Genomic DNA, 16,348 nt, shown 5'->3' with positions numbered 1-16,348 from the left:
TTGTAAGTGAATAAACTTTGTTTTTGAATTTTCAAACGCTTTCCATTATTCATTGTTAAGTCATTTATCCTGTTTTAGACAACAATTATAAATAATCATCAAAATCGTAGTTACCTTAAAAACTGTTTAATTAAATGTATTTATTTGTATATTTTCTGCTTCAAAAATGCATAAAAATGAAATTTTAACAGTGCAAATTCCTTTAGCAATCATATAGGTAGGTAGGTTTGAATATTGTCTTTTTGTGTATAAGAATAAATACATACCATTGAGTAAAGCTACAATTTTCTACTTTTATGATTATTTCTGAGAATAACTTTTTACCAAAGGTAGAAGATATGAAATTAGTTTTCTTCGTCATTACTTCCTTATTTGTTACAATAAATATCTCGTTCTGCTGGATTATAATATAAGAATTTTACAAAAATGAGACAGCATTTTTTACAAAAACACATTTTATTTAACAAAAGAGAAGTGTTCAGTATTTTATACTTAATAACACAATTTTAAATTAACAATCATGACAAATATGCTATTGTCACAAAAATATCGCAAATAACAATTAAAAAAAGAGGTATTTAGACAGCCTTGTAGAGAGAAAATAGTACATTACAATACGAGGACGAAAAATTTTTTTCTGACAAGTGTGAGTTTGCAGGCCGAGCCGCAGGCGAGGACTGCAATCACACGAGTCAGAAAAACATTTTTCGTCCGCGTGTTGTATAAAATTTTATATTACGGGGTCGGAAATGGGGGTTTTGCGCACGCGAAGCGTGCGTAAAACGTCAATTTACGCACGCCGTGATATAAAAATATTTGTAGAGTCAAAAAATATTATCTTTAGATTAAATAGTATAAAATTAAATTATTTATTAATTATCGTCATGATTTGGGCCTTATAGGCCACTATACACTTCTTACAAGTGTTCTTACATACGACCAGTCAGACAATAAAATGTTCATATATTTTCAGGTACTGTAGATGGTCAAAAAAGTGTCATAGACCCATCTCAGAATTAATAGAATTATTACATGGAAGACAAATATCACATATCTTTGATATACTATTGGTTACAAAAAAAGTATGGCTTAAAATTTGTATATTACTTTGCTCTTATGTTATATATTTTAGACCTCTCGCCTGTTTCTTATGGGTTTTTTTTATTTATGGGACCCATAAATAAAAATAATCAATAAAGTAACACTAAAAATGCGCAAAAATAAATGCCGGGTAGTTTTCAAAGTACTTCTACCCTCTTTTCCAATTATTGTTGAATGCAGGGTAGTTATAAATTTACATTACTACCCTCTAATTTTGTGGGCCATATCCCAGTAGCTTCATCTTCTGTTGGATTCTGTTCTTGCACTCGTCGTCGATTGGTCGTTGTGGCAACCTCGGAGGACCCACTTTGATTCCGGTGACGTACTCCATCGCTGCCTTCATGGATGGCACGAAGCAGTTTGGCGGGAACTTGCCTGGTTTTGAAAATAAATTAAGAAATAATGAACAAACCTACAAACAAAATTAAAAGGACCGTGATTTATGTTGCATACAAATTAGTTAGATTCAAATCAAAATCAAATATTTTTATTCAAAATAGGTTCTTTACAGAGCACTTTTTGAATGTCAAACTACCACCACTTCACAAGGTGTTTCGTTATGGAGAAGAAGCGGCGAAAGAAACTCCATAACACACATCTTTTAAAAAAAATGGATTTTATAGCACTCTGTGACCTAAACCCGCATTTTAGCCTCGCATTTCTGTGTCCAAAGTAGCTGATTTTTACACTGTATTAATGTCAGTACACTACCCTCACATTTGTAAAAAATTAACATCGCTATGAACGTTTCATACTTTTAAATGCAATTTAAAACTTAAAGTGAGTAATGAGTATTTTGTTTAAAGCTATAATTATGCTACTATTTTATTTTGGACGTATTTATAAATGTTTTTGCCATTGTGTACATACTAAGCAATAGCATCACTATAAGACTAACTATTGGGCTTACCGAATTTTATTGTTTGTTTTGACTGTGTTTGTTTTATTTTCGCTACACACCATAGTAGGAGATATTTAAATTAGGAATCGTTATCAAAATTAGCCATAATACTACTCCAGTAGAATCTCGACTAAGCGACCTATTTGTTGTCGTATTTGTGGCATTCGGATTATCGAAAATTTGGATAATTGAGTTTATGAAGAAAAGCTATTAAAACCGATTTAGGAAGGTGATGTTTTTCGACTATATGTTTGTTACGTATGTATTTTTCATTCTTTGGCAAACTCAAACGACTTCATTAATTTTGATACATGATGTGTCGCTGAATTCGTCTAAATTGTGGCGATAACATAGGTTATATTTTTAGCAATCGGGTTTTTGTTTTTTATAGTAACTATTTTGTTGCGATTTGGCGACTTTCCGGAGTATAAATGCACAAGGCACACAAAATGTGGCTGATCTGTAAGGGTTATTACAAAGTTACTTGTTCACGTTTCACAATCCGAACAATCGCGAATATTTATAACTAAGGTCCGGATAATCGATTTTCTACTGTGTCACTAGCATTAGTTATGTATTAGTAAATTATGTGATTGCTTATCATATGTTTCTTTAATACGCCTGTATGTAGCCTAAATGGCTTGATAGATTTCGACGTATGTGTGGTGTTAGATTTGTCTTTATCACAAGTGCAGAATAATTACTAAATTTTCTAAATTTCAATGGTTTTGGTTGTGTCACATTTTTATTGCTTTTTTAGTTCATAATTTTAAGTTTCGATCATTTATAAGTTTCAAAATAATTATCATATTTTTTCATATTTCTTCACAAGTATAAGCGGGTTTATGTCACACGAGCTATAAAATAGTATACGATACTTGTGACAAAAGTAGCCTATTATCTGCACGGCGTTTAGCACCCTCGCTGCGCTCGGGCGCTAACTTCACGCCGTGCAAAAATAGGCTACTTTGGCCACGCGTATCGTAATGTACTATTACAATGTTAAACTTAACCTAATAGTACATGTGGAGCTGGAACTACCTCAGACCACACCGCTTTGTCAGTCATATAATCACTTAGTTTATAGTACGCTTTTTTACATAGCGTTTAACGACATGTTTGAACTTTTTTCTGTGAGATTCAAAATGTTGTCAGGTATTTTATTGTAGTAGCGAATACAGTTACCCATGAAAGATCTAGCCACTAGATTGGTATTCAAAACGTAATAAAAGTAATATGTTAAAAAATAAGTTAAATGTTAAAAAATGGTAAAATCATACTGTAATACATGGTACAATAATGGTAGTAAATATCAAACCAAATACAATTAAAATAAGATTTCAAAAATATAACATACAAAAATTACAGAGCTATCATATTGTTATTATGTTCTCAATTTCCAGTATTAACCTCGCTTTTACCGCGAAAATAAATATTTTGTGCAACAAATTATTCCTAATAGATCATGAGTTACATATCTTTAATCATCCTTTGAATATCTAATCCTATCTGTGGTTGGTTACAGATGTCCATGGGCGGCTGTGGCCACTTACCATCAGTTGGACTGCATGCATTATAAAAATAAAGTTACATTTGTCTAAAGTCACAATTTACCTTCAGTCGCGATGGTATTAACGAGCACATTCAGTTTGGACTGGAGTGTCCTGGCCTTCTCCAAGTCCCCAGCCAAGCTCGCCTCCACAACATCCACCACGAGCCTGGGGAACATCGCGGACACGGTCGCGATGCTGGAGTCGTGGCCCATCAACACTGAGGGTGCTAGGACCTAGAATAAGTAACATGGAGTTAAAAGGAATTGTTGCAAGTCGATAAAAGATGGCGTTAGAGGAACCTGAATCACGCTATAGAAGTTTTAGATAGATAGATAGATAGATTATTTATTTCAAGAACTTAAGCAACAACAACAAAGTATAACACTTAAATTAAATTAAAACAATACACATATGGAAACCATATGTGTATTTTTGGATTTCATTGTTTACAAACTTAATTATGAACTTTTTGACTAAATTTTCTTAAGAAATAAAATTACACAAAATATAAAAAGAAAACTGAAAATAATAAAGTAAATTAAAAAATAAAAACAAACAAAATACATAATCGAGTGTTGCAGCTAAAGTCTGTGAAAAAGGTTCCGGAGCTCAGAAAAAAACCGAGATTGGATCTCGGCAACTGATTTTCAGCCCGGACCGTATGCGAACGTTGCTCGGAAGGCTGTGCAGTATACCTCCTGTATGTATGAGTATACAGTTACAGTTCCGAATTGAGACTATTAGAGTATGGTTATTCTACAGGAATTATAAATAGCCTGGCGGTATTTCTCCCTTTGCCAGATTAAGCATTGCATTTGACGTTTCGAATACAGACGATAATTCCAAATAGCCAGGCCCGGTTTTTATCAGAAAATTTAAATAAGACTAGCTTCTAATGAGTATTTTAATTTAAATATACGCATTAGAACTGTGTGATGAAGAATTCTCCTTAATAACATAAAGATGTTTGTTGTCTGCTAACTTGCAAAGGCAGCATGGTAGACTATTTTCTTTAGTATTTGTTGAAGCCAGAGCCCAGCAGTAAGACTCGAATGCATGCGAACATTTAATGAATCTTTGATGATAGATATGAGTATCTAAGAGATCAAATTAGATTCTTGTTCTGGGTTTGGTCTATGTCCGGCACTTATGATATTAGAAAAAAATCTTGTGCTGGACTGTAGGTGTAAAGAGCATTCTGTTACATTAATTCTAGTCAATATACTCACATGGTTGGTAATATAAATTTTGCGTCCATCTGATAGCAGGTCGGCGAGTTGATTTGCTGTTGGTAGATCTGCCTTAATACCCATAAACGTGGGAATCTTAGCCACTGCCAGCTTGTAGAAGGCGGGGTAGTCGACTGGCAAAATAATTTGTAATTAGTACAGGTGCGCTACAAATATTTAATTATTTGAATTAAAGGTATGGTAGTAAAGTATGGTGTTGTAAAGATTCGTCCTTTTTTGTTGCAGTGTCTTTACATTTATACAAGGCATTCCAGTTAAGTCCTCAAGCATAACAGTGGTCCTATTGCCAGTGGGTCCATGGGAAGCAATGGTCTCTTGAGAAAAGTGGAGGGCATGCTTATTTACAAGAAAATTTCATAAGCTAATATGCTCATCATAATATAAAATTCTCACCTACCCACAACACCGCTCATTCCCGGATTATTGTAATACACAAGTGGTGTAGAGGGCGCCGCATTCGCCACTACATGGAGGTAATCCACCAGCTCTTCTGCATTCTTAGGCTTGAAGTATAACTCTGGGAGAGTCAATATCGCGTCAACCTTGACTTGTTCTGCATACTTTGCCTGGAATAAATAGGATAATATTTATGTATCTAGTTTTTAGCCTGACACATTGAGATATTTTGGGTTGTTTCAAACTTCATGTAGCAAGCTTGCAGTTGACCTGGTAGAAAGTGGATAGGTGTTCTTCCTGGGGAAGATCACTGATGCCTACTCCTAATGATTAAGACAGTCGCCTCATTAGTAAGTCAGTCGGCAACCACCCACTTCCAACACAATGCAGAATGGGATCATGCTAAAAATAAATGTGGTGGTGTTACCTATCTATCTAGTCAAATCATACAGGTACCTTTCAAACTTTAAGGTAGTATTAAGGGCTAATATATCTAAGATCTTGTATCATCCCTAGCTAAAAATGTCTATAATAATTATAATTAGTGTATTCCAACTTAATAAAAATTGTTTAATATAAATATTCTTACCATCTCTAAGACATAAGGCAATGGTGCACCTCCGACATGTACCATGACTTTGAATTGCAAAGCCTTCGCTTCCTTCATCCAAACGTCCAAAACTGTTTTCTTTTCTTCCACATTCAATGACACAAATTCTCCAGTAGTACCACCAACTGAAAAATCAATTTATGGTTTGAACTAAATAATAGATCAAAATAGTAATCAAATCTGAATAAGTTTTTATCATTTTATATAAAAATTCAGCTTCCTTAAGTTTGTATAAATAGTTTTGTGGATATATGTACTCGTATGTATAGTTATATAAGAGTGCTTTATTTATATCTTAGACTTTACTTTCCATCTTAGACTTCCTAAGAAACACATAAGATTGTGCCACACAGTTCCAGATTAAGGCGGATTATAATATTTTATTTTCAAAAACTATTACATACCCAGAATATTTTTAATTCCATTATTGACTAAATATTTTGCATATGCAGGTATGGGTTCCAGGTTGACTCTCCCATCTTGGTGGAATGGTGTGAATGCTGCCGCTATGATACCATGCATGTTGAAGGACACCTGTAATAATAATATTTATAAGATTGTACCAATTTGCTATATTAGAAAAAGATTTTATTTACTTCCAAGTAGCGGATCAGTGTAATAATATTTGAACACACTGTACATTTTTATTTGTTTTAATATTAGAATATATACAAAACTTTTTTATGTTGTGTTATCTTACGCTAAATGGTAACTATCTAAGTAAGATTAGGAAAAGGCAGAGGCAGTTATTTTGATATCATAGACTGTTATGAAAGGACATAAAAATAAAAATGTATTTCAATTTGCTTTATTTAGTCCTATTTCTGCTACAATTCACCACAATATACCAACTTTCCACCTATCACCAAAAGATGGCACCATCACTATTCTGAATCACATTTACAAAGTTATTATCATCATTATTGACATAAATACTATATGAAATTGGGTGATTATTTCAATTTTTTACATATTATAGTGTAACCTAACAAGTAGACTCACTTACCGAGAGGCTCCTCAATGTGCTTAGTGCCCTCAACATTATATTGATTGTTGATAGAACTTAGTTTACCTATATAGTTCTAGATTCTTATATATTAGGTAGTGAGGAATATTATAACTAAAATATAAAAAAAAGAAAATAGATTAATACCAAAATACAAAAAAAAAGATAAATACATGATATAATTAAAATAATAATAGTGATAAGAAATAACCAAGTGTAGCAAAATGTGGTATTAAATAATTTATTTATGAACAAATTTAAAATAAAACTGAACAGGATTACTTTTAGTCAGTTCTATGTAAATTTGTGTGCAATTAATTTTTATCTTCAGCAATAATTGAGGTGAAAGGTAGTGCATTGACTCATTTATTATCTCTTATAATATTGTCATTTATTATGATAAAGGGCATGAAGCTAACCTTTTAAAATTACTAGATCATCATTTTTTAAACTTATATGATTAAATATTAAATCTTTTTTGGTTTTATTAAAGGGTATATTAAAGGCACAGTAAAAGCCTATTACAAAAAGTATTTATAAATTCATGAAATTGTACCTACATATTACAATTTAGATAGAATAGTTTTATGATTAAGTAAACACGGTAACAAGTTTTCAAAGGTGTTGTTAACCAAATTCTTTCTCATTCTGGAGAGAAATTAGTGGAAAACTCAACATGGGAATACCTTAAGATAGTAAAGAGTTAATAGTTGTTAAATCTATATATATAAAAAACAATTGCTGTTCGTTAGTCTTGCTAAAACTCGAGAATGGCTAGACCAATTTGGCTAATTTTAGTTTAGAATATTTTGTGGAAGTCCAGGGAAGGTTCAGGGAAGGTCCAGGGAAGGTCCAGGGAAGGGAATATATTTCATAAATACATTCTAAGGCAGTACAAAGTTTGCCGGGTCAGCTGGTATGTAATAAATGGAACTGACATGTTTTTTTTTTACATTTTTAGTGATAAAAAAGCAAGCATCAATTGATGATATATTATTGGTCGGACGGACGCCACATTTTTTTTGTCTCAGTGCTGGGCTCGAGACTTTAACCACCGGTGGGGTTCCTATCCGTGTGGATTGGAGAACTAATTTACAATATATTAAATACTTTGCTCACAAAGTAATAAATGTTTTGATCATTAGAACAGTATATTTACTTACCGATTTCAAATTTAATCACACTATGAATGTATGTTTTCCGACACAATAGCGTCAATGGACATTGAATATCGGTGTCGTAACTGGAAAGATAATGTGAACTGTATTTGTCATAAACTTTTTATGTAAAACAGTACCTTTTTGCCTTTATCTTGGCGGAACGCGGCTTACCACCTTTATCAATAATAATATCGAAATCAATGACCAATATAATATTTAACTGGTACTATACTACTAGCAGTTGTAAATTGTAATGACTTTGACAAGTTTGACATAATATAACACTGACACTCAGCTGCTATTTGCTAAACTGACTCTTTATGACTCTCGGAACAATCTGACTTGAGGTCAGACCAAAGAGTATAGTAACTGGTCAGACCTCGGGGTCAGACACAGATAAAGATACTCCCTTATCTCAGTTTATCTACTACTACTAAGACTAAGTATCGATATTTCTATAAGTCTATGGGTATACATATAAATCTATACGTCTATACAAACAACTACATTGAAGTGTTTGTTTGTAAATTCACTAAATGCACATGAAACACTTTTACTTTTTTTCTATCGGTGTTTGTTCCGGCTAGTTTCTGAAACTGCTGAACTGATTTTAGCAGGTTTTTCACTGGCAAATAGCTGATGTTATAAAGAGTAACTTAATATTCGCTTTCGATTTCGCTCGCACTCATGATATTTGCATCGGGTATAGCGGGCATCCGTTTTTCGATATATCGCCATTGTTGCTCAGGCCATTCAAAAACGACCATAACTAATTAGTAATCAACTAATTACAACATAATTAATTTATGTTATATGGATTAATATGCGCATGCGCCATGTCCGAGATCGGTAGTAATAAATTTCTATTGACTGGACTAATTGGTAGCAGAATGCCATAGCGATAGCTAACTAAATGATGAGAGGATTTATGAGGGACAGCGCGTACGCAGTCCCTACTATCAAAAATTACGCGTCCGAGTTACCCGCATTAGGGGTAATCGCAGGGGTCAACCCAACCGGAGTGCAATGGTTAGGCCTCGCCCTGGGGGAACCGCCTTCCTGATCACGGTGTCCCCTACGCCAGGTAAGTATGAATTCTATAGCGCAACGCGGGATACTTATAGTTCTTTGAACAACATGTTGTGAGCGTGATTCAGAAAATATTGTGCTGCCATCTAGTGTACACATTACAAGCGACTCAGTAGTTCCAACTGGAGAAACTCTGTAAAACCACAGTATAAGGCATTGATCTATAACTAAAGATCCGCCACAAGCGGGCAAAACTTGAAACATACAAAATACGGCAAGTGGTGTAAAACGACTCCAGCCAAGTCCAGTCGCTCTCGCGCGGCGTAGTAATACACACGAATGTCACTGAACACGTTAAACGTCATTATTTTGAATTTAAAGCCTCAAAATGCATTCTTGTGCAATGCGTAAATGCAAAAATTATGTTCGAAAAAGAAACAAACTTCATGGAATCACCTATCACACGTAAATGAAGAGAAATTATTAAATTTTGTTTATTTTTCGTGTTCGATCCGCCATGATTACGTGAGTAACCAGAAAGAGACAAAGTATGTTTTTGTCAATGAAAGTGATAAAGACGCAAAATGCATGGTCATAGATCAACAGAACAGAAGTGACATTTTATTGAATCTGACGATGTTCATATGTCGTATGTTATAGTTTAAGATCCCACTGCTTAATTTTTATATTAGTGTGTTTTAGTCAAAATATAACATTTTATGGTTTATTTTAATAAAATAAAATCGATATATGGGAAATTCTGTATCCTAATCTTTAAATTTCCTTCGATACCTGTGGTAAATAATAAAAAATATTACCATAAAATTTATATAGGATAGTATACGGTATTTTAAAATTTCTTTAATTGAATAAATATTTCAATCATTAAGGTCGTATTTCTTCCTTAACCTAAACATAATTTAATAAACAATCTTTGTATAGCCAGAAATTAATCCTCAAAAAAACCACGGTAAAATTAAAATCTTATATATAAAATTCTCATGTCACAATGTTAGTTACTCTGTACCTACTCCTGCGAAACGGCTTTACTGATTTTCACCAAAATTTATACGCATATTCAGTAAGTCTGAGAATTGGCTACTATCTATTTTTCATATCTCTTAAGTGGTAAGGGTTGTTCACCCTTAACATTTTTTTATTTATATGGCAACACAATGCTTGCTGGGTCAGCTAGTACATTTATAAAATTTACACAACTTTGCAATTAATGGTCGTGTGTAAAATAAAACTGATAATAATAAACATAGATAAGTAAAGATACTTCGACGCCTTGAAATTGAAATAAGCCACAAACGGCTTAATAGTAAGTTCTTTTTTGAATTCTTGACAAATAAAGACATTTTTAGAGAAAATTTACGAATAAATAACTAATACTGCGTAATTTACATAATAAATAAATAATTATTTCAAATATTTTAGAGACATTTTAGCACGGAGACGTGGCAAAACTTTTTTACGCAACTATTTCAATTCTCAAAACTGGGTACATTTTCTTGTTAGGAGTGAGTAATATTTACTAATCTATGATAATAAATATAAACAATTTTTAAATCGTATATTTTAAACCAGTCGATACATCTGTATAGACACATTCTTTCAAATTATATTTTTATATAATAATAATTTATTTAGTTAAACTGTACTATAACATTTCTAAGTAAACGATGTACTAAAACTATTATCGACAGTTTTGGACATTTTTTACCTTCTGTTCCATTATTTCTTTGTCTTTGACAAGCATGCGGATCAATGGGAAAGCCACCATACGTCCCGTTTTTACGGGACAGTCCCTTTTTTCGATGCTTCGTGCCGTTGTCTCCGAAATGAACCGTTGCCATTGTCAATTAAGTAACAGTAAATAGTATAATTGTGAAAAAAAACATGGGGTGCTCCATTTATCAGTTTTCATAAAGCGCCCCACATTTTTTGCACAATTATACTATTTACTGTTCCTTAAATGATACCTATATTGAAAATTATTTTCTACTTTTTAGTTAATTTTATCATAAAAGCGTGTTTTTTATTATTTTTAACTATATTTTTTCAAGTAAAAAGTATTTGACATAAAAAAATCGATGTCCCGTTTTAAGTAAGTAATCATTGGTCACTATATTCCATGGTCAATATTTACGTTTGCGTACACTTGAAACGCAAGGTCAAACACTAGTTGTCTTTTTTTATCACATTGTTCTAATAGCTCTGTCCCTTATAGAACATTTGTCTATGTAGTTAAAGGTAAGTAAATTAAAAAACGTGCATGTGTGCTATCAAAGCAGTTTCGCTCAAGTTTTCTCTTAAGTTAGTGGGCGTATAACGTGTCTAGTATAAAATGTCATTGGTATAAGGATATAATATCCTTATACTGTGGTACAACTGAACTTTAACATGGTTTGTAATTTTGGTATTTTGGAATATGAATGATGTGAAGTGTGCCACACAAGGATTATGGTCTAGGGAATGGGCAGACTTTTGCTTATTAAAAGAACATTCATTTTTTCCCACACTCAACAGCCACGTCTATAAATTTGTTTCTTATTAAACTTGATATTTATAAGACATTGAAAAGATGCTTCTTTTCAGTTATTGTATTTTTGCCATGATTGCATTAATTGCATTGTAATACCTATATTACAATGCAATTAAATTACAGAACAACATTACAACAAAGCAAGTGTGTCTTGCTTGTTGTGTGACAATAAAATAACGTGTATATGTAATAATAAAAGTATGCGGTTACTGTCTTAATTTGTTCAAAAGTAATCGTATCTTGAAAGGTGTCAATGATGTTGTTACAAAACTTAATAATCACTATTAAACTTATATCATAGCACCATAGATAAGTAAAGATTACTCACTCCTAACAAGAAAAAGTACCCAGTTTTGAGAATTGAAATAGTTGCGTAAAAAAGTTTTGCCACGTCTCCGTGCTAGTGTCCCTAAATATTTGAAATAATTATTTATTTATTATGTAAATTACGCAGTATTAGTTATTTATTCGTAAATTTTCTCTAAAAATGTTATTATTTGTCAAGAATTCAAAAAAAAGAACTTACTAATAAGCTGTTTGTGGCTTCATTCAATTTCAAGGCGGCGAAGTATCTTTCCTAATCTATGCATAGCACTTAATAAAAATTAAAATGTATTTCTTAATAAAATATGACTGTGCATTGATAAATATATTTTACTTTCAATGCATTGTACCTAATATACATACATATATTTGATTATATACTTTGATATTCAGCATATTATTTTAATTAAAAAAAATTGAAGTGTTTGTTTTTAAAACTATGATTAATTTTAAAACGCGGGAGAAACCGCGGAGCACAGCTCGTTTTGCTTTTTGCTATTGATTGTGTCAGCTTTTTCGCCTTCGTGCAATTTTAAAGGAGTATAAAAGTATTATTATACAAATAAAAAGTAAGTAAAATTTCCTCTCTGTATAATTGTTGTATAATCAATTTTTATCTATTGATATATATCAGGATATATTTATTTTATCAATGATAGTAAATATAATATTAATTATCTCTGTCTTTCTAATCTAAAGCCGCGTACAGACATCTTGTAATGTATTGGAGAGACTTCCCATACACGTTAAGAAATGTCTCTTGTAGCAGCTTTGTGTAGCAGTAGATAAGTCTAAAGGATTCTACATAGTTTCGACTCTTATTTTATTGATAATCAATATCATACTTCAATTTGCAAGATAAATAGTAGGCTACGTTTAAGTACTTGTCTCTATGCATAATTTTATTCCACGCCACGGTGTCATGATAAATAATATTGTATATTTGAAGAAGCTGAAATGATGTATGATATTGTCTTTATTTTTCTTATTAATATAAATAGAATTAAACTATCTGTCTTTACCAAATAACTGCCTCTTCCTTACTTAATAGAAGCATTTCAATGTGTTTTTTTCTGCTTATGAGTGCAATAAAGTAAAATATAATTATTATTTTATTTAAAAAATAAAATTTATTCACGTGTTCTGTAGGTAAATTGTATTTCGTGAAATATAAGAATAAAAACCTGTGCCCTCTAACTTCAAGCCCTTCAGAGGTCACTTAATTTACTAAAATGCAGTCAAAATCAAATATTAAATACATTTAAGTATTTTTTTAAATGCTATAAGGCAAATAATTATACTCCACTTATATCCACTTTCACTTCTATGTAAACAAAATCACGCACTTACCATTTTTATTAGTCACAAAATAACTTTGAAAAATACACGGCAACACTATTTGTCGATATTATTTTACGCTGTGCCACAACTCAATGAATAATATTTTTCTCGGACTTATTTATATAGAATACGTTATCACAACAATGACCGGCGCGCGAATATAAATTTTCATACTGATAGTCGAAAACTGTCATGTTCGAGTCTGACGGTGATTATAGGTTCCGTAGCCTGCCCGACTGTGGTTTGGTCCGATTGAGGGTTTTATTATCGACTTTCATGGATTCCTTTTTTATCTTTCCTTTATAATAACGAAGCAGCAGGCGAGCATGCTATTCTCCTGATTGTAGTTGGTTCTGCCGCCCATAGATATCAATAATCAAACCCGGACAAGATCAGACTCCTGATCCTGTGGTCCCCCTGAGGACAAAGGTGGAATGTATCAGATCTGTATTTAAGTCTGATACATGTCTGTGATGTGTCCCTTAAAAACACTATTTAAAGCAGAAGAGGGCAGCGCTTGACACTGTTGTTGTTTGTTGTTAGGCAGTAATTGGTGTGTCGGTGTTGCCGCCGGAGTTGAACCACAGAGGATTCTACTATCTACAGCTTATACGTTTTTTCGACCGATAACCGTCGACTATCCAAAACTATCTCACCAAACGATCTAGCTCAGTCAAAGGGATGGATGGACGAAGAATTGACGATTGAAACATCTCAATATAGACAGACAGATATATGTATAGAACGTGTAATATTTTAATTAGTTACACGGAACCCTAAAAAGGTAGACAGTAAATAGACTGTCCGTTTCAATAAAACGTGTAGTGAAGTGCGAATTTGAAGCTTAATGTTACATATACAAAGTTCATTTTACGCAGATAGTAGATTGCACGCTAATTGACTAAAACAGGCACGCAATTTGATTTTTCCATATCGGAAACTTTACGTAATATTTACATCATTTTCATGACGTTGTTTATGATGCCACTCATGTAAAAAATATGGACGATTCTTATCTGTTAATAATAATCAATCCGTTGCTATGCCTGTAATCTACTAAGTGATATTTACTTGGCTAAGGAGTTAGACTATGGTAGATCAAAAAGGGTTTATAATGAAAACAGACCAATGCCCAGCAATGACGGGTTAGTGATGAAGGGATGAAAACATCAGTGTATGACGATATCCATAAATTTTTAAATTCCTTAAAGGCGATGTAGGTAAGTTTGTACAGGAATAAGTCGTTTTTTTGCGTTCCTGTATAATGTGTATGTAAGTGTTCAATTATATTTTTTATGCTTTTATTAACGTGTATTACGTAATATTCTGGATACAAATATTTATTTTTAGGCATAGGAATTCTTAATCTTCACTCAGTAGGCATATACTATAGATAATTTATTGTCTTAATAAGTATGTTATCTGTGTAAATTTTGGTCACGCCTTCACGACACGTTGCAATTGCGATATAAGGTTACAAGTTGCGTAGGTCTAATATTTTACTACGGTTGCGTTCCTTTGGAGATCTCGGAGTCCTCTACGCAGCGCTCATGACGGCCATCGGGGGGGTTTTAGTGCGGTAAAAATTCCACATAACCCCGTGTCGCTCCCATGGCACCGTGTACTTTTTGAAGGTTTCCCCCTTGAGAAGAAAAAAAAAGGTCCAAAATTTTACTACGGTTGGTTTCCTTTTGAGATCCCGGAGTCCTCTACGCAGCGCTGATGACGGCCATCGGGGGGGTTTTAGTGCGGTAAAAGTCCCACATAACCCCGTGTCGCTCCCACGGCACCGGGTATATTTTGAAGGTTGCCCCCTCGAGAAGAAATAAAAAAAAAAGGTCAAAATTTTACTACGGTTGCGTTCCTTTTGAGATCCCGGAGTCCTCTACGCAGCGCTGATGACGGCCATCGGGGGGGTTTTAGTGCGGTAAAAATCCCACATAACCCCGTGTCGCTCCCACGGCACCGGGTATATTTTGAAGGTTGCCCCCTCGAGAAGAAATAAAAAAAAAGGTCAAAATTTTACTACGGTTGCGTTCCTTTGGAGATCCCGGAGTCCTCTACGCAGCGCTGATGACGGCCACCGGGGGGGTTTTAGTGCGGTAAAAAATCCACATAACCCCGTGTCGCTCCCACGGCACCTTTTGAAGGTTTCCTACTCGAGAAGAAAAAAAAAGTTCTAAAACTTTACATAGTTTGGGATCAGAATTAGTCTATAGTATCCCCTACCTAAAAGGGGGCTTTTGTATGTTGCGAGAGGTAAGAGTGGTAGCTCGAACCGTCAGAGTAGTGCTGCAAGGTGTGGAGGGAGCATAAGGTTCTCCATTAACTCAACTCCTTTAGGTAATAGTATCCGTTTTTTTCCATATAGATAATAATTTATCGTTGTATCATCGAGATATAGGGCATTGATCTAAAATTCGGATTTGATATGACGACTAAGTTACATAAGAAATGTGATGAAATCGAATCGCTTAGGGTTTTTATCAAATCGGATTTTTCCACACACCTGCAACATATTGTTGTATCGAATCGTTGATATTGTCACTAGGGCCTTTTTCCTATCACGCATTCTATGAAACTCGTGCCATCGTATCCTATATAAAAGGCACGCGTTTCATAGACACTATTTCAGTCCTGTGAGTAACATGCCCTGCCCGTGGGACGCGAAGACTGCAGCGGGATAACTCACACATGCGGACGTAAATACGTGACAAGAAAAAAGTTACAAGAAACGTGACAAGAAAGACGTTAGCGCCCATAAATATGATTTCAAGTAGTTCTTAGTAGTTACAATTGATATGTAATAATTTTGCACCCAGACGAAGCTTTCGTTTTTGCTGCATTATTTATTCTGCTTCATTATTGCCGCATTGGGCAATTGCCGGCTGGGTAGACATGACTATCCTTATGACGAAATTGCCTCAGCATGGTCGATAACAGACAATGTCAGCGTTCATAATAATATTTTGCATAACGATACATTATCTTGTTATTGGGGCGTTATCGTTTATTTTTAGCCGTTGTCAACAAAGGTGGAGGTTTTCAATATGTCGCGTGTATGTATATTTACATACGAGATTAGCGCGCGGCTTTGCCCCCTACGGCTTCGTAACTAATTATAATTAT

At 33.6% G+C, this 16,348-nt stretch overlaps 1 protein-coding gene and 1 non-coding gene across 4 annotated transcripts; both read right to left on the bottom strand.

Moving 5' to 3' along the window:
- Positions 1-809: 809 nt before the first annotated feature.
- LOC140742669 (N-acetylneuraminate lyase-like) lies at positions 810-13,367 on the bottom strand. Of its 3 annotated transcripts, XM_073073624.1 has the most exons (8): positions 7,981-8,218; positions 6,818-6,931; positions 6,216-6,345; positions 5,791-5,936; positions 5,203-5,371; positions 4,785-4,918; positions 3,617-3,788; positions 810-1,476 (listed from the first exon to the last, which is right to left on the bottom strand). In XM_073073624.1, the coding sequence occupies exons 2-8, from the start codon at positions 6,851-6,853 to the stop codon at positions 1,310-1,312; spliced, it is 954 nt and encodes a 317-aa protein (XP_072929725.1). In that variant the 5' UTR covers positions 6,854-6,931; positions 7,981-8,218; the 3' UTR covers positions 810-1,309. The 3 variants fall into 3 exon arrangements, with proteins under 3 accessions (XP_072929725.1, XP_072929726.1, XP_072929727.1); XM_073073625.1 differs by lacking the exons at positions 6,818-6,931; positions 7,981-8,218 and adding an exon at positions 13,229-13,367; XM_073073626.1 differs by lacking the exon at positions 6,818-6,931.
- LOC140743048 (U1 spliceosomal RNA) lies at positions 8,908-9,069 on the bottom strand. Its single transcript, XR_012102355.1, has one exon. It is a non-coding gene; the product is annotated as a U1 spliceosomal RNA (small nuclear RNA).
- Positions 13,368-16,348: the final 2,981 nt, after the last annotated feature.

The sequence above is a fragment of the Epargyreus clarus genome, unplaced genomic scaffold (assembly GCF_041222505.1).
Source record: "Epargyreus clarus isolate Ecla_fem2 unplaced genomic scaffold, WU_Ecla_fem_2.2 ptg000006l, whole genome shotgun sequence".
In the NCBI taxonomy this organism is placed as follows: Eukaryota; Metazoa; Arthropoda; class Insecta; order Lepidoptera; family Hesperiidae; genus Epargyreus; species Epargyreus clarus.
This window is presented reverse-complemented; position numbering and strand designations above follow the sequence as displayed.

Bases quoted from the DNA above. Each gene is read 5' to 3' on its own strand.
- LOC140742669 (XM_073073624.1), bottom strand. From the start codon at position 6,853: ATGTTGAGGGCACTAAGCACATTGAGGAGCCTCTCG. The intron at 5,937-6,215 runs GTATGTAATAGT...TTGATTTTTCAG, and splicing joins TGGAATTAAAAATATTCTGG to TTGGTGGTACTACTGGAGAA. The intron at 5,372-5,790 runs GTAAGAATATTT...TATTTATTCCAG, and splicing joins TGCCTTATGTCTTAGAGATG to GCAAAGTATGCAGAACAAGT.